The sequence below is a fragment of the Phaseolus vulgaris genome, chromosome 5 (genome assembly GCF_000499845.2).
Source record: "Phaseolus vulgaris cultivar G19833 chromosome 5, P. vulgaris v2.0, whole genome shotgun sequence".
Lineage (NCBI taxonomy): Eukaryota > Viridiplantae > Streptophyta > Magnoliopsida > Fabales > Fabaceae > Phaseolus > Phaseolus vulgaris.
This window is the reverse complement of record NC_023755.2, coordinates 32847480-32871487: the sequence shown is the minus strand read 5'-3', so window position 1 is coordinate 32871487 and position 24008 is coordinate 32847480. Positions and strand designations below refer to the sequence as shown.

The 24008-nt window shown below is 33.8% G+C and overlaps 2 protein-coding genes across 2 annotated transcripts; both read left to right on the top strand.

The window, feature by feature from the left end:
- The first annotated feature begins 802 nt into the window (after positions 1-802).
- LOC137835485 (QWRF motif-containing protein 3-like) lies at positions 803-3623 on the top strand. The gene is made up of 6 exons (XM_068644014.1): positions 803-2040; positions 2376-2495; positions 2588-2704; positions 2797-2886; positions 2974-3084; positions 3344-3623. Exons 1-6 carry the CDS (start codon positions 1051-1053, stop codon positions 3437-3439), a joined length of 1524 nt encoding a protein of 507 aa, XP_068500115.1. The 5' UTR covers positions 803-1050; the 3' UTR covers positions 3440-3623.
- Positions 3624-11943: 8320 nt separating this feature from the next.
- LOC137835486 (formiminotransferase cyclodeaminase-like protein) lies at positions 11944-14373 on the top strand. Its single transcript, XM_068644015.1, has 3 exons — positions 11944-12082; positions 12457-12842; positions 13716-14373. The coding sequence occupies exons 2-3, from the start codon at positions 12461-12463 to the stop codon at positions 14228-14230; spliced, it is 897 nt and encodes a 298-aa protein (XP_068500116.1). The 5' UTR covers positions 11944-12082; positions 12457-12460; the 3' UTR covers positions 14231-14373.
- Positions 14374-24008: the final 9635 nt, after the last annotated feature.

The window sequence follows — 24008 nt, the reverse complement described above, 5'->3', positions numbered from 1 at the left end:
TTCTAACAAAATGCTTCCTTCTCATCCATCTGTATTGCTTCAGCATTGCATGACGTAACTAAACTATTTTAATAATGGTAACTGTTTTTACTTTTTAAATTTTTGGTTGACAGGATATTAATTTATGACCATACCAATGAAAAATATCTTAATAAAAAGTAATATATTTCATGTGTTTAATTATGAAGAAAACTTATTTAGAAATGAAATAGTTGACTGAAGGAATAGTGATGCATAGCATCAGCTACTCTTTTGTGAATTAAAATTACGTTTTGCCATGGTTTCATTTATCTCGCATTCATTAATATTTTTAGTCCATTTCATATTTAGTTTAAGGGACAGCAAAGTTATAAGCAAAAACTAGCCATGAAAGAACAACAAAATTGCTTCCTTGGCTTATGGATTTTATATTTGGTCAAAGGGAATAAATTTGCACTGTATTTATTTCCCAGTAATTTTAAACGCAGGATTGGACCGATCCGTGTGTGTGTATATATATATATATAACTTTGTTCTTATCTACATCTTCAAAGGTGACTACCATTTCCAACATTTCTCTCAAACTCAACTTCTATCGGAAAGAAATGAAGTGTCACAAGTTTTTAAAATATGATTGTATTATTCTATAAACGTGCTCACATCACACAAACTTTGCTAACAAAAAAATAAAATCAGTTTCGCATGTAGTAACAAATTAAATTAAAAAATAGTGCACTCCAGCCAAACAGAAAGTGTGAGAAAATAAAGGCCATTTCAACTTTGAAGAAATTTCGAACATGTGGCACTAATACAGAGATTCTTCACCCCTCACTGAAACAGGAAAAACCGAATTCTCGGCAATGATTTTCAACTTCCATTCCTGTCTCCACCTGCCACGTAAACCAACACTAGCAACCACAAGGGCATGCAAGTAATTCATCCATGCCGGCGCAACGTGATTAATATTTCACGGCGCCATTCTCTAGTGTCAACTCTTACGTACTTACATACAACAAGCAAAAGAAAAAAAAAACACGCGCAGAGGTTTTTACTTCCAACATCCTCTGTCCCATGAAAACGCCGAACGGTTCACCGGTTTCTAGTCCATCTCCGAAACCTCGTCGACTCCGACACAGCGAATCAAGTTCACGGTTTCTCCCTTCACCTCCCAACTCAACCACACACTCCGCTGAATGCCACTCCCCGGTCCGCCGCAAATCCTCGAGCCCAAACCGGCGCAACGCCATCCCGGAGGACACGGGTCCCACGCGCCACCAACTATGGCCTTCCTCTACGGTGGCGAAGAGAAACTCCGGTACCCTCGCCGATCACATCACCGAAGACAGAATCATAGAGGGCACAACTAATACACCCATCATCACTGGTGGCTCCGCGAGACACGTGGCGAAATTAGTAACACCCTCAGAATCACCATCTTCTAAGAGACCGGTTTATAGCAACATGGCTCCTGGAAGATTGTTGCTGGACGAGAACGCCAAGTCCTTCTCTTCGCGGAGACACTCTGGTTCTTCCAGAAACACTCTCGATTCGGAACCTGATGTGGAGGTTGGACCTTCGAGTGTTGCAACAACAGCGTTGAGAAGGTCTCGAAGGGGAACTTCGGATTCCAATATTGCGAACTTGAACAGTGAGTCCTCGGTTGTGAAACGGTTCACGTTGAAAACGGCTATTAGGAGGGCTAATTCGCTTGCTGGATCGTACAAGAGTTCGAACTCTTCGTGGGCTTTGTCTCCTGGGAGAGCGGAGTCGCCGGCTATGTCGGTTGAGAGCATGGATAAACCGATGTCGTTTTCGGGCTTCAAGCACCATGCCACTAGTCCTACTACCAAGGTGAAAGGGGTGGAGAAGTTGCTCAACATGGGTTTTGATCTCTTTAAGAGTAAGAAAAGTGGTGGGTTTGGGTCTCTTTCGCCGATTGGTTTTGGTGTTAACTCGGAGGTAGTTCTTAAGCTTCGTTTGTTTGATAATCGGTTGATGCAATGGCGGTTTGCGAATGCTAGAGCTCAGGTTGTTAATGGAACCATTTCTCACAAGGCTGAGGTATGTATGTATGCATGTGTAAAATGTTTGATAGTAGATACCTACATAGAATAGAGAGAAATGCAAACTTACAGAAGATGTTTAGATTACTGTGTGGAGTTTCTAGAACTATGTTTTGGACAAAAAGATACATTTTTATTCTTTTAAAAGAGTATGTTCATATATGATACGATATGATAAAGTATCAAGTTACGTGTTTCTGTATATCAAAGATGAACTCTTCTATGCGTCTACGTGTATGCCTCACTCTACTCTTTAATTTCTCTTAATATATTGTCTCACAACTAACGAATGAGAAAGGATGAACTGATGACATCTTCATTTGTTGTGTTTAGAGCAATTTGATATGTGTTTGGGATGCTCTCACAAAGTTACAACGTTCTGTTCTGAAAAAGAAGATACAATTTGTCAGAGAAAAACTTGAAATGAAGATCGCTTTTGTTCTGTATTCTCAGGTCAGAGTAAATCTCACTTTATCAAGATTTGTTAAACTATGTGGAATTTCTAAGGTTTCTTTTTCCAACTGATATTTTGATGTTTACTGCAGATGAAGCCATTGGAATCTTGGGTAGGTATGGAAAGACAACACTTGCAAGCAATTACAGCCATCAAAGAGTGTCTGCATTCGGTTGTTTGCAGAGTTCCTCTTTTGGAAGGTGCTAGGGTACGTAACTAGGTACAGTGGAAAGTAGAAAACGTTACATATCAGAAGTGATGGGAAAAGTGTATTGACTGAATTAAATCTTATTCTGACAGGTGAACATGCAATCAACATCTATTGCTCTACGGCATGCAGCTGATCTCACGGCTCGCATCAAGTCAACTTTAACTACTTTATCATCTTCCGTATGTTTATAATTTGTAAACACTGTGCTACTTAGTTCTGTTATTATCTCTGAGCAAGTAAATTGAAATCAAATATTGCTTCATCAGGAGGTTGATAAGATTGCTGCAATGCTATCAGAATTAGCAAAAGTTGTAGCACAAGAGAAACAGTTCTTAGAAGAGTTCTATGATCTTTTCCAGGCCATATATGTGTTTGAGGTAACTAATTTTGAAACACGACTAACAGACGAGAAAGTGAAGCTTTCATAGTTCCATTTAAGTGCACAAAAAGAGTTCAAATTTTGTTATAGTCTATAGCTAAAAACTCATCGTCTCATGCTTGTAGTACGAATTCACATTTCATCCTTGTACAATAACATCATGTTAAAAATTAGCATATAACCAAATTTTCTATCACCAAGCCAATCCATTTTTTGGTTTCTTAATCGTTAAATTTATCTAATATATGTGTTGGCAGGTTCAAGAAAGAAGTGTAAAGTGCAATCTCGTTCAACTAGAAGGTTGGCAACAAAATTATGAACTGCAACGACCACTACCGCAGATCACTTCGTAGATCTCTAAGTTTTGATTGAAATAATTTGCTGATAGTACAACTTTTCACATGGTCCACCACTATAACTGTTACTCTTTAAACCAGCATGCACGATTAGTTTACATGTAACAGTGTTCCTTCATAGCAGCAAATACCAAATTAATAATACATTTCTGAAAATTATATTTTCTCCATTATTTCTCTTAGTCTACACTTATCTTGTCATACTTTCTATCTCTTTTTTCTTTTTAAAATGTGTTGTGAGACAACACTATTTTACTGTCTCTGCATTTTATCTCTACGTCTCTCTGCAGAAATGTGATTTCTTAAAACTTCATTTTCTTTTATCTCTTTTCCATTTTCTTTCTTTTCCTTAGTTAGTGCGAAATGTGGCCTTTTTGCAAAGATAATTTTATTAATTTCACTTAGAATTTGGTTGAGTACGTCTTCATTTGAAATCGTATGCTGGGGACTTTCCTAAAGAAACTACGTTTTATCTTCAGCATAGAGGCAGGAAAGCAAAATAGAAAGGTATTAAATGAAGAAAATTCAAAGCAATATTAATAATGATTTATTATTGACTGATAGTGTAACTTTTTTATAACATAAAAAAATGAATAGAGTTTAAAAACTATTGTTAATAATAACGTTTCGGTTAAAATGATTATACAGGCCAAAAATTATAATTTAACGAGGATTATTGAAACGCAAAGAAAAATGGGAAAAAGGAGTATAAATAAAAAAATGATATATTTCCATTCCTTGTGTAGATATTTACTACGAAGTAGATTTCAAAATAATTTAAACTGTTCATCCTTCTATTTGGAATGATAAATTCTCCCTAATCCAATATTCAAAATAAATAAAAAAATGAATTGTGGAAAGGCCATTCCAATGCATCTGACATAGTTCTCACGGAGCCTGGCTTGAGTGTGATTGTTAATGATGGGTTGAGAAGCAGAACCATCTTCCAAAAGAATGAAGAATTACACGATATATGTTGTTTCTATTACCATTGGAGTGGTGTTAGGGTTTTTGGTGCTTGCTCTAATATGGAAGTTTGACTTCTGAGCCTTTGTGGTTCTGATCATTGCCATTCTGAATGATGGGACCATCATGACCATTTTGCAAAGACAGGGTGAAGCCATCTCCACTGCCAGATTTCTGGAAGTTCAGAGAGACTTTTATTACTGCCATTGTTCTCGGTGCCTGCCTAGCTGTGATGACCCTTGTCTTCTTCTGGGCTGCTCCTGCATCTAATTTTTTCTCGGTTTTTTTATTTTATTTAAATACCGACTTGTACAGTTCCATAGTTTAAATCGATTCGGATTTATATTATGAATTGTAAAATCTGCTTTGTAAATGATAAAAATAGATCAGTTTAGTTTGTATAATTCAACATATAATTCTGGATCAAGTTTTAACTAAATGATGATATAAATTTGATGGAAGAGGTCCAACACCAATTCCTTAAAAGCTTACCAAAATGTTAAATTGAGGCAACCATTAGAGTTATAGTTAAAGAAGGGTCAAGAGGACGCATTCTACATGTCATAAACTTTAGTGTAGAATAATTTTTACATTTTTTCGTCAAAAGTAACATAATTTAATTCTTTTGTATTTTTGTTGAAACATGCAAAGTGGTACCTAAAATGCTAACCTAAGTTTAATTAGAGTTTCCTACTCCTAATTAAACTAAGGTCCAGCCCACATTTAGCCTAAGTGAAGCATAAGGTTCTAGAACTCCTAGCACATGGAAGAATTCTAGAACCTACCTCACATGTGCTGAATTTAGGAGCCAGCTTCCCATGTGCCAACATTTGAATTTTCCTCCAATTCTCCCACTCTTGCTATATATAGAGGAGCTTGGGTCATGTAAATGCAAGATTAATACATGAGTGAATTGCTGCCAAAATTTTGCCAATATCACTCTTTGCCCAAAACCTCCTAGGTTAGGCTCTTAATCTTCCTAAACCATCCCCTTCCAAGTAGAGTTGGTCTCACCACTCTCAAATTCTACTTTTCATGCACCTTCAAGGTCACCACCACTCTTAAGAGGATCTTGTTCCATCTCCAATCTGTGTAGCTTCCGCATTCCATCAACAATTCCGAAAATATGAAGACACAAATCCATCAAAATTGGTATTCAAAATAAAAAAAGAGTGTTTGGATTGACCCATCTGATATATTGTTAAAGGTATATTTGGTTTTTCAAAATTATATGAAAGTACACGAAGAAGCAGTGGACGTGGAGGGGAGAATTTGTCATTTGGAATTCGGTGTGGCAGCAGATCTTAGTCCATTGGGTTGTGATTAGTGCTTAACAAGTTGGGCTATTTTCTACATGCTTTTCTTCGTTAATTTATTGATAAATGTCATATTGTATTAATATTTCATATTAAAATACAGATATTTATAAATATTAATTGATAAAATAATTATAATATAACCCCTAATTTATGAATTTAAACATTTTTACATATTTTGTGATTATAATTTGAATAAGAATGATTTATTCCCAAATTTTTTGTTAATTTCAGAATTCTATGGAAGAATGGAGATGTAAGGACAAAAGGAGAATAAAAAAAGTCTAAGAAGGAAAAATTGAACGCTCCAACACTCACCCAAGCCAGAAGCTCCTAGAGGATCTTGCCTTGGCGAGATCACTCTAGTGACGTTGGGCCTGTTTTCGTCCAACACGCCCATGCAAGTCCAATCATGCCCAAGGGAGAAGTCACTTATCTCAAGCCCAACCAGGTTAAATATGGGGTGTGAGGCACAACCCTAAACATCAATTGGGAGAATAGGAGGTGATAAAAAATCCTAGAGGAGACAGTCGTCAAGGAGAAACATCTAGATCTTATTTTCTTGTTTTTCATGCTTGTAATGGTTAACATGAATGACTAATTCTACCTTCGAGATTGAGAGTAATATGTTCAAACTCTTATCTATTAAGGTGATATTTAAATATAATATTCTGTTATTGATTGATGATTGATATTGTCATTTTATTTGTAATGCTTGTCTACCATCACCAAGATCCTTAGATTTGATTGGAAAGTACTTCTAAGCTTTTGACCCAAATGATAATGCTTAACATACTTGAATGTTAGGAATAAATTTGAAATATTAATTGCTATCTACATGTAATCATAATGATAAGAAGTTTTTATAAATATGTGAGGAATCAATATTTAGGAAACTGTCTTAATAATTTTATATGCGAGAAATCGATATAAATGACTTTTATACGGGCATCAAAATAATCAAATGATAGATATTACCATGCCATTCAAAGTACAAAAGAGTAAGAAGGATGAACCCTATCCCAATCGAACAAACTCTTTGACTTACTTTCTTTTTAATTATTGCAATCATAACAAATTTCCAACCAACAAACTTTGTATATTTTTTTTTCTATTCAGTGAATCTTTTATTTGATAATTAAATTGTTCCTTGTGGGTTCGATATTCGTCATTAGGAACAAATTATTACTTTCTTTTGCCGTAAAATCTCCACTTTCTTCTTTCGGTTTAAAGTTTTTTCCACAATTTAAAATCTTAAAAAGTTAAAGTGTCTTCCACAATTACACTTGAAATTCATTTTTTTTTCATAATTTTTTTTTAGATTAAAAAATCTAGAAAATATTTTTAACTTCTTAATTACAAAATCTAGAAATAATTTTTTTTGCATAAAAAAAAAATCCTAAATTACATAATTCAAACATTACTTTTTATATAAAAAATTTAAATTGTATAATCTTGAAAGTATTTTTCAGATCGTCCAATTGAAAAATCATTTTTGACTTCTAAATTATATAATCTGTGGGTTTTTTTTTGCATAAAAAAAGTTTGTGGATTACATATTTTGAAAGTCATGTTGTTAAGAGCGTAATGCATGAGAATACAAAGAGAGAGAAAAGGGAAACATATGATATTATTATTGTATCTAAGAGTACATTGCAAGTGTATATAAAAAGTGCAGACAATATGAATGTGGTCATCAACGAAATGAAGGTCCAACTCAAAGTGTTTAAATTTTTAGTGTAGAATGGCATTTGCAGAGAGTAAAACAACTCCAAGATCATTAGAGAAAATTTTGGGAACAAAAGTGGAGATGTGAAGCTTTGAGAGTAAAGATTGAAGTAAGATGAGATCAGTGAGAATTGTTGCAATCCCACGATATTCAGCCTCCGTGCTGCTTCAAGAAACAACCTTCTATTTGTGGGATGACCATGAGATGATGTTGGAACCAAAATAGATATAGTAACCAGTGGTGGATTTTGTATCATCAATATCATTTCCCTAGTCTGAGTCACAAAATCCCATAAGATTGGTGTTGTTACTGCATTTGATGAGAAGACCATGATGCATAGTACCTTTGAGATATCTTAGGATATGCTTGACAACTTTCTAGTGATGCTCTTGAGAGCTATGCATGAATTGAGAAACCTTATTGATCGAGTAGGTAAGCTTAGGACGAATGATAAAAACATACTGAAGGGCACCAACAACAAATCTAAGCAAATCAGGATCTGGAACAACTGTAGTAACATCTTTTGGAAGTTTTAAGGATGTGATCATGGGTGTAGGCTGTGGGTTAGAGGCAATCATGTTGGTGCAGTGTAATAAATTCTGAATGTAACATCGTTGAGATAGGTGTAATTGGCTAGACTTGAGAGTAGAGACTTCTATACCCAGGAAATGATGCAGGGGACCGAGATCTTTGAGAGAAAAGTTGGAATTGAGAGTAGTGATGAGAGACTTGATAACAGTAGATGATGATCCAATAATGACAATGTCATCCACATATATATCAAGACAAACAATGTAGATGAGTTAGTGAAGCGAACAAATAAAGACGGATCAATAATTGTGGAATTAAAACCAATATTGTGAAGAGTTTGACTTAGCTTTTGGAACCAAGCACGAAGTGCCTATTTGAGACCATATATGGCCTTATGAAGCTTGCATACAAGATTAGGATTGGGAGCAATGAATCCCGAAGGTTGCTGCATGTACACGTGTTCGTTGAGATCACCATTAAGAAATGCATTGTTGATATCTATTTGATGAATGTGTTAGTGAGACGACACAACATGAGCCATCACAACTCTAATGGTGGTGGGTTTAATTACTGGATTGAATGTTGCAGAATAGTCAAAACCCTCAGTTTAGCTGTAACCATTTGCCCCCAACCGTGCTTTGTGTCTCCTAAAAGAGCCATCTGCATTGTATTTATGCTTAAAAATCCATTTGCAGCCAACTATGTTTGAACTCGGTGGTAGAGAAGTAAGTGTCCATGTACCATTGTTGATAAAAGAGCACGATACTCATCAATCATGGCTCAAGTTCACAAGGGAGATGCTAAAGCAGCAGTTACAGTAGTGGGTTCAGAAGAAACAACATATGGTTTCAGAATAAATTTTGGGTTTAACAATACTTGCCTTAGCTCTAGTAGTTATGGGGTGAATATTGTGAGTGGGTGATGAATTGCTTGTGTTGTGATTAGTGGAACAGGATGAAGAACATTGGACGTGTGTGGGTGAGTCCGGCAAAGTAGTAGAAGTATCAATAGAAAAATGAATAGGAGAATTTAAGACAATTAAAGTGGGTAGCATAGAGGAGAGATATTATTGGTGGCCAAATTAGGTAAAAAACCATATTGAGAGTTAGAGTATGGAAAAATATCTTCATTAAAAACCACATGCCTAGAGATATAAGTTTTACTAGAAGAAGATAAACAAATGTAACCTTTGTTATGAAACTATATCCAAGAAATAAGCAACATGAAGAACAAAAATCAAGTTTGTGTTTATTATTGGGACATAACATAGGGTAGCACGCACATTCAAAGGATTGAATTTTGTATAGTCCGGTTTAGTTTTGAGCAATAGTTCATAGGGAGTTTTACATTTTAAAATAGTGGAAGGAAGGACATTTATTATATGAGTGGCAATGATAAAAGTTTCAACACAAAATTTGGTTGGAAGAGAAGCAACAACAAGCATGGATAAGCCCCTGTCTGTAATATGGCAATGCTTTCTCTCTATAGCACTGTTCTTTTAATGTGTGTGAGGGCATACGAAACGATGTTGGATACCATGTTTGTGTAAAAAGGAGTTAAAAACAAAAAATTATTTTGCATTATCGGTTTGAACAGTTTTGATTTTGAAACCAGTTTGATTCTTAGTGAAGAGTTTAAAATGTTCAAAGGCAACAAAAGCTTGAGATTTAGCATGTAAGAGATAAATCCACGTATATTTGGAATAAGCATTAAGAAAAGAGATATAGTATGATGCACCATTAGTAGCACAAACAATAGAAGGTCCCCATATATCATTATATATCAATTCTAAAGGTTGATGATACACAGTAGTAGATAAAGAAAAAGGCAATTGATGGGCTTTGACCGTAACACATGCATCATAGAAAAACAGTTTGTCATTACAAAAAATTGCACAATGGTTTAGAGCATCTTTGATCACGGAAAAACTACAATGCCAAAGTCTATTATGCCATAAGTGAAGAGGAGATTTTTTCAGACTTAAAAGAGGTGTAGTTAGCAGAAAAAACGGATGATCTTAGATCAGGAAAGACATATAGATCATCTTTAATGGTTCCTTGTAGAAGAATATGTTTGGTTACGTGGTGTTTAACATAGCAAGAATGAGGGTGAAATTCAAAGAACACATTGTTGTCACGACCAAACTTTGAAACACTTAGCAAATTCTTATTAATATGAGAAACATGTAAAATATCATATAGAGAAAAACAAGTACAAGATGTAGATGATACACAAGAAGCATAACCAATGTGGGAGATTGTCATACCTGCAACATTACCAAGCTTAACGTTTGCATTGCCATGATAAAGTTGTCAATCATTGAATAGAGTATGGTTGTTTGTTATATGGTGAGAGGCGCCGCTATTTAGATACCATAATGGATCTTCTAAAGATGAGGGTGTACCAAGTAGAGAGGAGGAACAATCATCACTCGGAGGTGTAGACAAATGAGATGTGTTTGCAGAAAAGGTTGGTGGTGTATTACAATCATACCAGTTCCAACAATGAAGAACAATGTGTCCAAGTTTCGAGCATATTTGGCACCATATGTTGTTTCTTTTCCATGAAGAAAACGTAGTAGAGTTCCAAGAATTGTAATGTGAAGGTCTGGATTTGTCGTGATTGAAACGATTATATTTTGATGAGGGATTATAACCACGACCACCACAGGATGAGTTTGGAAAGGTAGGGCGGGACTGTGAATGATGTGGAGAAGAGGCAAAAGTGATATTAGCTTGAAATAAACTTGATTGATAAAGTTTATACCTGATGAAGCGTTCTTCTTGGGCAAATAGAATAGCCTCAATTTCAGTGATCATATAAGGATCAGTGCGGGATGATCCTTTAACTGCAACTTAAGTTTCTAAACCTTGGCTCTTGTATGGGATGAAAACTAGGTTTCAAGACGGTGCCAAATATCTGCAGTTGTATCAAGACCCACTACATTTGTAAGAATTGGCATAATCATCGAGGCAAGTAACCAAGCTATGATGAGTTGATCATGCTGTTGATAGTGTAAGAAATCTTCAGAGAGTTGGGGACTTGCATCAACGGTGGATGAAGTGGTTCTTGATGGAACACTAGTGCCTTCAAGAAAACGAACCAGTTTTAGCCCGCGAATGGAGGCAAACACCTGATGTTTCCAGAGAAGATAATTATCTTCATCTAGTTTAAGGGTGATGGGTGTTGTGAACGGATGAATAGAAGGCATGGCCAGAGGTAAAGAGAAAGAAGAAGAAGGCGTAGAAGATGAAGAAGAGTAGAAGGAGGCAGTCATGATGGAGGAGAAAAAAATGACTCATGATACCATGTTGTGAAGAGCGTAATGCATGAGAATACAAAGAGAGAGAAAAGGGAAACATATGATATTATCATTGTATCTAAGAGTACATTGCAAGTGTAGCAAGTGTATATTGTATGAGTCACTTACACACTTATATTATGGTTAACAAGTCATTGTTTCATAATTTTTTTTCTAGATTGTGTAATCCAAGAGTATCTTACAAATTAATTGAAAATAAGCGTTTACTTCCGTTTAACACCATACATAGGTATTTTTTTTGCATAAAAAATAATTTTGAAATTGTAAAATACAAGTAATCTTTTCATTAAATAAAGTTTTTGAATTGTTTAATTTGGAAGTATTTTCAGTCCAGAAGTTATTTGGCAAGAAAAAAAAGCTTCCATATTTTGAGGACCGAAAATACCAAAATGCAATGTGATATGTTGGAATTTTTTAAGTGGAAAAAGTGTTACAGGTAAAAAAATGTAGAACCAGATGAATACACTATCAAAGGGATGAGGAGCGTGAAATGACTAGTAAAGATGAAGTAGAAGAATACGACAGAGACTAAGGGTGTTTTTGTCTTTTAAGCATCATAGAAGTGCAGAAAGAAACCATGGAGCTGCAAAAAGAAATCTCCTTTTCTGTTATTATTAGTCCACAGCCACTTGCTCCCAAATTCTACAAGAACAAACATTTATTTGGTTTTAAAATGGCCGAAAGAAAAGTGAAAATTCTTCATTTCTTTGGTTAATAATACGGAGAACTGAAACTCGATGTTCCTTTGTTTGGTTCCAGACTTGAACTGAAAACGGGTATTTTAACTTTTTGTTTTTGTTAGTGCATTTCTCCTTGTTTTTTACGCTTCCCTTTCATGATATCTAACTTTTTTGATCAGTAAAACACTAAATCTCAATCAAATGCCATTTGGGTGTACCATCTTGTAACTCTCACGGATTTTGGCATTTTCTGTGCGGGGGATTAACATATCCACCAAAATTACCTTCTATACGTGTCTTTAATCTTCAATCTCTTAACTCATGTTTAAAAAATATTTGAGATAAGGTTTTGTTTTTGTTATTGGGCTTGTGGTCGAAAATGGATTGTGGGAACATGTTTTAAGGTAAGTGATTTTTGCCGTTTCACTCACTCACTCACACCACCTAAGTGATGAATGTTGATTGTGAAGAAACATGTTGAAGTCCATTGTGGGTTGCTGCAAGGTGTACATATCAGAGAGCAGGAACAGAATTGCATTGGAATCAATAGAAGGAGCTTCGAAGCTTTTCCCTTTGGCTCCCATAATCAACAAGTTCGAGGATGTGGCCTACAACAGAGTTGGCTACACTCTTGTCTCTGAATTGGATCTTTCAGGGCCATCTCACCTGGCAAATGCTGTGTTGGCAATGGTGAAGGCTTCCTTTGACACCATTGACTTTGAGGTGCACTCTGGGACTCATCCTCGACTTGGTGTTGTGGACCACATTTGTTTTCACCCCTTGCTTGATGCTTCCTTGGATCAAGCAGCTACCACTGCTAGGTGTTTAGCCATGGACATGGGTTCTAATCTTCAAGGTTAGTAGCGTATAATGTATGGGTTGAGGGTCTTCAATTTTGATTACCTTGTGTTATGCTGAATCAGAAGTTTGTTTGTATACACTACTGGCATTTTAAAAGATTAAAAGGTAATGTGTAGATGCTTAAGAGGATTATGTTAGATGTTGAACAACATTTACTTAATTTAGAGTGCAAGAAATAACGTGCAACAGATATAAAAAAGAAAAAAGAATGAACACATTGAAAATCCTTAACAGGAACTAAAACAATTATAGCAGAAGAGAAGCAAATTCACTCGAATTTGAGAGACTGATTAAACTAGATTGATTAACTATGAATCAATTGATTCACGCACTGAATGGTAGGTTGTAGGGTCTAACTCACTATTGAAGAACTCACCAGCAGTTATATTTTTGCATAAAGAAACTTTGCCCAAAATATATAAAAGTCCACCACACCTCAAACGCCATATGTGCCGGGTTCTGGTAGCTTATCAGCTCTAGACTTCTGCTATCACTTTAGACATCCAAACATTTCTCAAAGATATTTCTTTACTAAATTGGTGCGCTTTTCAGGCTGTGCCGAATATTGGGATAACCAACTTTAGCATAGAGTTAATCTTCAAGATTTCTATACATGGGAAAATCAAATAACCTCTTCGGTTTTATGCAGAAATAAGCTTCCTGAACCCCATTCTGTTTTAGTGTTTCTTAAGAATCATGCCTTCATGGTTAACTCTTCTTAGCTCCCAAGTTTCATTTTGTTTTGATGTTTCCTTGGTTGTACGATTAGTTTGATAAGTACTAATTTACATGCTGATAAGGTGACTATAGAACTTCCAATCATCTTTTTAAATTTATATGTTTGCATGTCAATGGCCGTTAAATGCAGTTCCCACATATCTATATGGAGCAGCTCATGAAGAGGGGAGGACACTTGATTCAATCAGAAGAGTATTTGGTTATTTTAAGCCAAATTCTAGCGAAAACCAGTGGATTGGGGGGCTAAAATCAGACTCTTTACCACTGAATCCTGATAGTGGTCCCTCTCAAGTTACACCAGCAAAAGGTGTTGCTGTCATTGGAGCCACCAATTGGGTTGATAACTACAATATCCCTCTATTGTCATCTGATATTAATGCTGCTCGGAGAATTGCAAAACGGCTTAGTGGAAGAGGTGGTGGACTTCCCTCTGTACAGACCATGGCACTTGCACATGGTGAAGGTGTCGTCGAGGTAGCCTGTAATTTGTTGGATCCAAATAAAGTTGGTGGTGAAAGAGTACAAGAAGAAGCTGAGAGCCTAGCAAGGGAAGAAGGTATTTCAGTGGGAAGGGGATACTACACAGACTTTTCACAGGATCAAATAATTGCAAGTTACTTGAAGTTGTTTGAAAACAGAATTTGAGGTCATTCAATCCTGTTTTTTGGCATATAAAATTATTCTCCCCAGGGAAAGTTAATTTCTCATGCACTAGCGGCTAGTGCATCTCCTTCATTAGTCCAAGTTGAATTGGTGTTTCTATAAAAATGGATGAATTTTTCAGGCAATTGTTCATCCTTGATTTTTTTTCATTTGTTTTCAAAATATACTAAACCAAAGCGGATATCAGGCTTGCCGTGGAACACGAGCAGAATTGATTTTGGCATTATTAAAGTACTGTTTGGCCAGATTTTTGTATAGCGAACGAAAAAAAATGAAAAAAATGTTATTTTGAAAACTGCAAATTAAAAAGTATCAAATTATAACTCTGATTTGGTTAATATGTGTACTGGTCGGATCCATACGATAGTTGGACGCCTCAACATCCGGTTAGGACCGACTGATGCAACCAAATTTATTACATCTAAATAGAATATTAACAAAAGTAATAAGTAGTCAAACATTAGATAATACACTTTTAATCATAATTCAAAATTTTAATCTGGTCCAATAACAGAGTCCATGATAACCCTATAAATAGGTACAAATTTTGAGAACTAGGTACGTCATCAATCAGTACTAATAGTACTGAATACCGAGATCTCACTTGAGCATCAAAATGCCTTTTGCAGATACCATTTGAGTTTGGAGTTCACGAAGACGAAAAGTGAAAAAGTGATAGGAGAGTGCGGAGACTCTTTCGAGAAGAAGGAAGGAGAGACAAACCGACCAAAAAGAAAGATGGTCGTTCTTTTAGTTCCAACTCCGTTCGAGAAGAGTATCATCTTGAAATTGTTCAATTTCATCAATAAATTGTTTCTCGATTGTAATTTAGTGCACTCTAATCAAGATATCATCACTAAAAAAGTTATGAAGTTGAGAACTGAAATGAAATATCATCACTCAAAAAAAGTTATGAAGTTGAGAAATGAAATGAAAGGATAGGTGAGCCCTATCCTATTATATTATTCTCATTGTCTGTTTGTTACCTGTTTTTATCCTCTTTTTCTCGTTTATCTTTTGTTATTTTTCTTTGTCTTTCTTGATTCCTCAATTTTAATTACATAATTATCAAAAGCTAACCATAATTCAAAAGATAAAAGCTCTACTAATTAAAAAATAAAGTAATAAATATCATAACTTTAAATCTCATTATGAATATCATACACAGAAAAATTAGAAATATTCAAAACTTAACCTAGCTTTAATTTGACTTGGGGTATAAATCAACAAAAAAAATTAACCCCATAATGAAAAACATTTCAAAATTTAATAACCTTTTTCAAAGATCATAGCAAATATTGCACTATCGCTCACATCTTCAACATTACTAGTATATTTAACAAAAGAATATATTTTTTATTAATAATTTTTTGATAATTAATTATTAATCTATTGTAAGATTAATAACCGCTTTTGTTTAAGATTTTCTACTTTTAGATATAACCGTCCTCATTTAAACAATGTCCAGTATGTTATCCGCACAATAAATATCCACCTAACACTTCTTTATAGTATATTATGCTTTAGAAAAAAAATAATCATTAAACTTTGACTATCTTACGACTTGATTAGTTGGAATAATTATTAAATATATTTTTTTTATATATAAAAAGCTTTTATGTTAGGCATCATTATGCTACTTGACATCTCAGCTAGGCTGTCACTTCAAGTAACAACAATCATTTGTCATCACATGAAAAAGTATTATTAAAAAAAGAAAAAGAAAGAAAATACAAAAATATGGAGGGACTAGACCAAAACTCATATGTTAACAAAAACGATACATAGGTAGACTATACCTATTGATAAAGAATTCTAAGAACAGACTAGATGAAAGTCTATTATACCAATGAAAGGATTCTTTATAAATAAATCATAAATTAGTCAACTTATCAGCACATGCATTCCCTTCACGAAAAATATGAGTAACCCTAAACCTGATTTTTCCACAGTAATTAAGACAAGTATTCCATCGATTACGAAGCATCCAAGGAACATTTGTCCTAGCAGTAAACACAACACAAACCAATGCAGAGTCACATTCCAGCCAGACATTAGTAAGACCCAACTTTTGAGCTTCCTCCAAAGTATATAACTCCATAAAATTCAGCAACCAAAGCAGTCTGAACGTCAAGAAACGCAGAGAAAGCTCCAATAAACTCCCCCATACTCCCACGGAAAATACTTCCACAAGCGGCAAGACCTGGATAACCCCTAGCAGCCCTATCAGTGTTAATTTTAACCCAGCCTGGTTCATGGAGATCAAGTAAGAGAGGATTTCACTAATGGAAGAAGAGGCCATCCACCCAAACATTTAAAGTTCTTCCTTCTAGTCTTCTAAAAAATTAAAGAAGAATTAAATAAAGAGAGGACCAAGCCTAAAGCCAACAAGAAGACTACAAGCATTCAAGAATGGGCTCCAATTAATATCTCTCTTTATAGTTTCTTTTGTATAAATTTGTAAATAATATAAAATAGCTTTAAGATGTGCTAAAGAGGGAAACCTTAAAGACACCTCCATTGTATAGCACTTTAGGCGCTAGTTTTAGGAAAAATCTAGAAAGTTGTCTCTTCACACTCCTTTAGGTGCTAGAATAGAAGGAGTTAAAAGGTGACCTTTCAAAAGCTTCTCTTGTAAGCTTCTCTTGTACTTTGTGACCAACCCTCTCTATTATAAAAGGGGTGCTTAGGTCTTTGAAATAATAAGATTGATTTTGAGAGTAAAGAACCTCTACCAAATTGGTGAGTAAGTGAGAGAGACTTGTGTCTTCTTCTCTTCTAGTCTTATCTTAAGTGAATTCTTGGACTCTCAAGTGGCGACAACAACATTCATCTTGAAGCCAACCATCCTTCAAGTGGCGTGCACATTCCAAGAACTTCATCCACATAAGTCCATTTTCCCTTCATTCCAAATTACCCATTTTTGTTCTACTTGTTTGTTTTTACTTTCAATCGGTGCAATCTCTTCCTTATGATGTCCTCTTTCATTTGCTGCACTTATATTCAATTTTAATCGGTGCAAATTGGTTGTTCTTGCTGTTTTGGTCACATCTTGCATGGGTATAAATGTTATATGTTGTGTTCTTGAGTTTCTATCCATGGGTTTGTTGTTCAAAATGAGTTTCTATGTGAGTTTGGCTTGGTTTTTGTGTTCTGGTAAGTTCTTGAATGTTTAAGAACATTGATCCAATTCTTAAAAAGTGCCTAATCATATTCCAACTCTTGTTGAATCCATAACATGTTCATATTATATCTCCATCATGTTATTGGAATCATATCACTGGTGAAGGGAACTCTCATCTAACAGGAAGAGGACGTAGAACTTTATCAGTACGAGTGTTAATACCAACAAACTTGAGCACATTGAAATCGAACATATCATTTTTCATTGAAGCTTTAGACGAATTACCCACTAGACAAGTTAAATCTTTAATAACCAAAATAGCCATAAAAACCTCAATCTTATCCTGAAAGCGAGCATAATTCCTCATACGCCATATCATCAAAATAGAAAAAGTTATCACAACTAGCTTAACCAATTTAACCAACGGACTACCATCACTCTTAATAAAAGAAAGAAGATCATCCTTATTAGAGAAATCATAAGTAGGAAAAATGTGTCGAACCCAATTCCAAATACGCAAAGCATTAGCACATTCAAAAAATAAATGTTGAATAGATTCCTCGTGCTTTTCAAAGGACAAGAGTTTTGGAAGGCGGAATATATGAAGACCAAATAAATTTACCCCAACCACAGGAAACCCCTGGTTCCGAGAAAAAAGTCCTAGCTGATTTAAGAGTGAGACGACCAGACTCATCTAGAATCCAATTAGGAATATCCTGATCCGCCCTAACCATGATATGATATGACTAAAAAGATGAGACATCTACTGTAAAGACAATGGAATATTCCAATCACCACCTGTCCAAAACTGAGACATCTACTGTAAAGAAGTAGGAGCACACCATTTATCATTCCAGAAATTAATAAAAGAACCTGTACCAACAGTCCAAGATATACCTTTTTTCAGAATATCGCCAGTCCAGATAAAATTTCGACACCACTGCTCAACTTGCTTAAGAAGAGAAATAGGCCATTTATACAAATTAAAACTATAAGCTAGAAGACCCGTAATCACCGTATTAAATAGAATTTATTTTATTTTTATTATCTTTGATTAGATGAGATATATAACTTGAATATCTTAAATGTGATTCCAATATTATTATATTTATTATTAGTGAAATTGAATTTGATTAGATACAAAAATAAATTGATAAAAATAATTGATTAAATATAATTGAATCAGTTATAATTATATATGACTAAATTGAATTTGATTAGGTAAGATATGATTTGAAATTTTGTTACCAAACTCTTTCATTATTCTCCAATATCCCTACAAGAAAATCATAAAAAACCAATTTTAAGATTAAAAATAATTAGTTGTTATAGTGACTAAATTAGAGATCATTTTAAAAACTAAAAAGCTTTGGTTTTTAAATTAGTTTCTATTATTGTTAAATAGTTTCTAAATTGGTATCTAATTAGCTACCAAAGTTTTAACTACCAATTATTTAGATTCTAAATTTTGTAGCAAAAACCTAGGTAGCTAATTAGATACCAATTTAAAAACCATTTAACAATAATAGAAACTAATTTAGAAACCAAAAAATTTTTTAGTCTCCAAAATAGTCTTTAATTTAGTCACTATAGCAACTACTTATTTTTTGTCTCTAAAATTAGTTTTTATTTTATGATTTTCTTGTAGTGTATATGAAATATGCAGTTTCATATGTTCTACATTTATGAGAAATCATTTTTGGCTAACTCTACTCTTTTGAACTTAGTTACTTTTGTTTTGATACTGTTAATATATAGTTTCACATCGTTTATGAGGTCAATGATCGTTTAAGAGTCGATGTTAAGGGTAGTTTAAATACACCTTTCTCACTTAATCCACCGAAGTGTCTTTTAAGGACAAAACGTGACGGAGCTCAAAAACTCTAAAGCAGACAATAACTCGGATGCAGTGATTGATCATAGGGAGGCTATCTCAAAGGACTTGAGCTCAGAACAACTTTTTTTTTTTAAATAAAAACTTTCATGTTAGGCATCACTGGGCAACTTGACATCTCAAGTAACAACAATCATTTGTCATCACATGAAAAAAAAATATTATTAAGAAAAAGAAAAAAAGAAAGAAAATACAAAAATATGGGAGTATTAGACCAAAACCCATATATGTTAACAAAAACGATACATAGGTAAACTATATCTATTCATAAAGAATTTTAAGAACAAACTAGATGGTAGTCTATTATACCAATGAAAAAATTCTCTATGAATAAATCCTAAATTAGCCAACTTATCAGCACACGTATTTCCTTCACGAAAAAGGGCTTGAGCTTGGAACAATTTTATTTCAATATTTCATTCTTTAATCTTATCTTCAAATTTCACAAATAATTCAACCTACTCATTTGTTTAGTTTAAACTAATATCATGGTTTATCACTGCCACTTAAATAATAACAATATTGTAAAATAAAAAATTTAATTGATTTAAAAAATTGGAAATATCTTGAAAAGTTATTAAGATTTTATTATTTATTTAACCATCTTTAATTTAAAGTAATTTTATAAAATTAAAGTGATTAATAAACAATTTAAATATTTTTTCTCAAAAGATGAAATATAATTTTGTTTAGTTGTGTTATGTTTAAAAATAGGGACGGCTATAAAATATAACTATTTCCTTTTTAACATTGAAAAGGATGACATTTCTTTATTTCAGGAAAGGAATATTTTATTTTTTTCCTACAGGTTTTTTATTGTTTTTGTTTAAAGAATTATAAAGATATAACCAAAAATTTCCTTAAAAAAAAATATAATTTCACTTTATTCTCAAACTAGATACATCTCTCAAAAAATAAAAATAAAAATCAAATTCTAAAAAAGATTTTGAAACTTTGGTGTTCACTTAAAATTCAAACTTATTTATACTTCACACTACTTTTGAATTTTTTTTTCAGTATAAAAATTCTCTGAAATTGAAAAAATATCATCTCTTTGTATTGTGTTAATGAGTTTAAGGAGACATCACCAACAAGTGATGATAAGACTTGTATAAAATAATCAATTATATGTAAATATAGAATAATATTTTTTTAATAAACAAAAAATAATATTAAACATAAAGTACAAAAGTGGTGTTTTAACCCATTATAAGAAGAGGTCCAAACTATTTACATAAAATTAGTTATCAAAGTACCATATGCAACATATATTCTTTAAAGACAAACAACCTCTAATAATACATTGTCCAAACATATTATATCAAACAATACATATGGACCTATCACACAAAAGGATAAAAATCATCTACAATGAAAGCAATAGATATTAGAATGTTGGTTACTACAAAGAACCTAAGACAAGATTTTCAAGGTCTATTGTAGCCATCAGTATTCAAAGCAACATAAATTACCCTTTCATTTCTGTTAATCTATTGTAGCCATCAGTATTCAAAGCAACATAAATTACCCTTTCATTTTTGTTAATCTATGCCCTATGCATTTTGGTGATAAGAGGTCAAAACTGGATACCTATAAGATAATCTTTGGCATAATGTGGTGCATTTCTACACCTACCTTTTGTAAGCGGCAACACACTCACATTGTTCTTAAAACCTTGCCACATCTTAAACTTATTTCAACAATGATAAGCATATGACAAAATTCAGACACCAATCTGAATAAGAAAACTACAGTTTTGTGTATTTAGTTGTTATCCACCCCCAAGCCCCAAGTTTTTAATTTCACTATAGTACAAATCTCAACTACATTTGTTATTTCCCTTCTATATGTTATGTTGTTTCTCTGGTTTTAGATTCCCCACACTATTGCAATCCACACAGACCTTCAAACAACATTTTGTACCAAAGTGCTGAATGGAGGGCAGAGCCTGGACCTCTCAAAATTTTCTAAATACCCCATCTCGCCCGCCCCCTCCCCCTTTCCATAGTTCATATCCACATATCCCTTTTTCATCATTTAGATTATGGCCCTGAATAGTGTCCAACAAACTTGTTAGCTGTGGTATTTCTCACTCAAACTAACCCTTTCTCCATTCCCAAGCCCCATTATTCATTCTCACAACCTCACCAATTGTTGTAGATTTTTGTTTGGATGTTATATAACCTTAGGTACTTTTGAAATAAAGGTTATCCTCCAACCTAATTGTCATTAAAAAACTGGATCTTATCACATTTTCCTACTTTCCATACTACATTTTGCTCAAACGAGTAATCTCACACCACTTCATTTGTAGCCTTACTAATGTCTCTCCACCACCATGATTCCTTAGTAGGATTATTCCTAACATTGATTTCTCTCCAAGTACCATACTTGGACTCAACTATCTCCTTCCACAACCCCTCCCTCTCCATTTTTCTAATAAAGTTATATTAAAAAAATTAATATCTCTTTCCCCTAGGCCTCCCAATTCTTTAGGTTTATACATTGTATAACCTAGGACATCTTTCTCCCTTCATGTCCCCAACCGCATCAAAGATTTATTTGCATTTTCATCAACTCTCTTTCAACCCTTACATGCATCTTAAAAAAAGACATAAAAAAGAGGAGAAAGACAGTGAACGCATAATTGAGTAAGCATGCTCTTCCTGCACAAAAGAGATATTTGCCTTTCCAACTTTCTAATATTTTCCTTACCTTTTCTACCACATGAAACCAAGTCTAATTTTCTAGGGTTTGCATAAATTGACATGCCCAACTAAGTAAAAGGAATTCTCATTATATTACAATTCATCATCTCTACATGCCTTAGAATGTCATTATGTTCAACTCCCACTCTTCTTATTTTATTTTAAAAAAATTTGACTTTTAAGCCTAAAGCCAATTCAAAGCATCTTAAAATGCTTTTTAAAGACCAAAAAATTTTCTGTGTTTGAATCTACAAAAAGTAATGTATCATCTGATACCTTTATCCATTTCCTTCCCACTATAATTTCATTCAATATATTCTTCTTTAAATTTTGACTAACCAAACTAGCCCAACCTTCTGCCATGATAAGGTATAGAAAAGGTCTCCCTGTGTAAGGCCCTTAAAAGGAAAGAACTCCTTAGTTTGAATTCCTTTTACCAACATTGAGATAAAGGAAGACTTTAAAATCCCATTTACCCATTAATCCATTTTTCACAAAAATCTAGACTTTCCATCACATATAACAAAAAATCCCACCTAACTGAGTCGAATGCCTTCTCAAAGTCAACCTTAAGGATTGCCATCTTCCTTTAATTTATCCTACCTTCATCAATAATCTCATTAGTTACCACTAAACTATCTAACAACCATTTCCCTTTCAAGAACGTTGTTAGAATATGTGGCCTTAAACGAGAGGGGGTGAATTGTTTAAAGTGGGTTTTCGAAAAAATTTTAAGCTAGAACAAAATCCTTTGAATGAAACTCAATCATAAATTCAGTTAGCCAAGATATAAAGCATAAAACAGCAAAGCACCAGAAAAACAATTGGTTGTTTATACCAGCAAGGCAATAACAACTGAATTTAAATGAGTTTAAGGGAAGAAAGAGATACACAAACAGTTTATACTGGTTCACTCTTAAACCAAGAGCTACATCCAGTCCCCAGAATCCACTGGGCAATCCACTAAGCAATCAAATACAGATTACACACAAAACCACCAAAGAAGTGACCTTGAACCCTTCAAGAAACACACTTCCTTTGGCACAACACACACCAAGAATGTTGATCTTGACAACCTCAAAAGCACACAACACTCCTTGGCTTACAACACCAGAAAGTACAAAGTACTCAGAAGAAATTACACTTGTTTACAGAATGAACTGAAATCAATACAAATGTAATCATATTCCACTCTCTCTTGAGAAAACCAAAGCTGAATAGTGAATGTTCAAATCTTGAAAGCAATCTCTCACAATTGAAAAACTTAAATCTGTTTTTCTTGTTTGTTATAAAACATAAACAAACTATTTAAAGCTTTCAAAGATTGGTCAAAGCATTTAATACAGGAGCGTATTCAGTTAACAAAACATTTAAAGCATACTCAACTAACAAAACAAAATTTTGTTAGGATTTTCAAACAAACAATCGATTGAAAGCACGAAACAATCGATTGTTTTGGTTTGACAGCAAGTCAACCAACCAAAATAGTTTTCAACCTTTTCAAAAACACATAAGAGTAAAACAATTAGTTGTTTCGACAAAACAATAGGTTGTTTTTCACTTAGTTTGAAAAACACTTTAATCTTAAAAGATTTAAAAACACTTTAGCTTTAGATTCAACAAAGAGTGGATTACACAGATAAACTATCCAGATCCTATCCTAAACACAACAACAACTTCAGGCTTCCATCAAACACTTGGATTTGGATTCTTCAAAGCTTTTGATCACACTTGATTCAACAAACGAAGTGAGAGATATACTTTATACAAAATATTTTTCATCCTTAAGGACAAAATTTTGCAATAATTTTATACATGCAACCCACTAGAGAGATAGGCTTATATTCCTCCAACCTCTGTAAATTTTCACACTTAGGTAAAAGAGCTATAAAAGAGGCATTGCATCCCTTTGGTCAATTTCCTGTATAAAAATGATTTACTCCTTGTACAAGATCTCCCTTAATCATCCCTAAATACATTGTAAAGGTGCATTATTTACCTTATTACTATGAACTGTCATGTAATTTTTTTAAC

Bases quoted from the DNA above. Each gene is read 5' to 3' on its own strand.
- LOC137835486 (XM_068644015.1), top strand. From the start codon at position 12,461: ATGTTGAAGTCCATTGTGGGTTGCTGCAAGGTGTACATATCAGAGAGC. The intron at 12,843-13,715 runs GTTAGTAGCGTA...CGTTAAATGCAG, and splicing joins CATGGGTTCTAATCTTCAAG to TTCCCACATATCTATATGGA.
- LOC137835485 (XM_068644014.1), top strand. From the start codon at position 1,051: ATGAAAACGCCGAACGGTTCACCGGTTTCTAGTCCATCTCCGAAACCT. The intron at 2,041-2,375 runs GTATGTATGTAT...TGTTGTGTTTAG, and splicing joins CCATTTCTCACAAGGCTGAG to AGCAATTTGATATGTGTTTG. The intron at 2,496-2,587 runs GTCAGAGTAAAT...TGTTTACTGCAG, and splicing joins CTTTTGTTCTGTATTCTCAG to ATGAAGCCATTGGAATCTTG.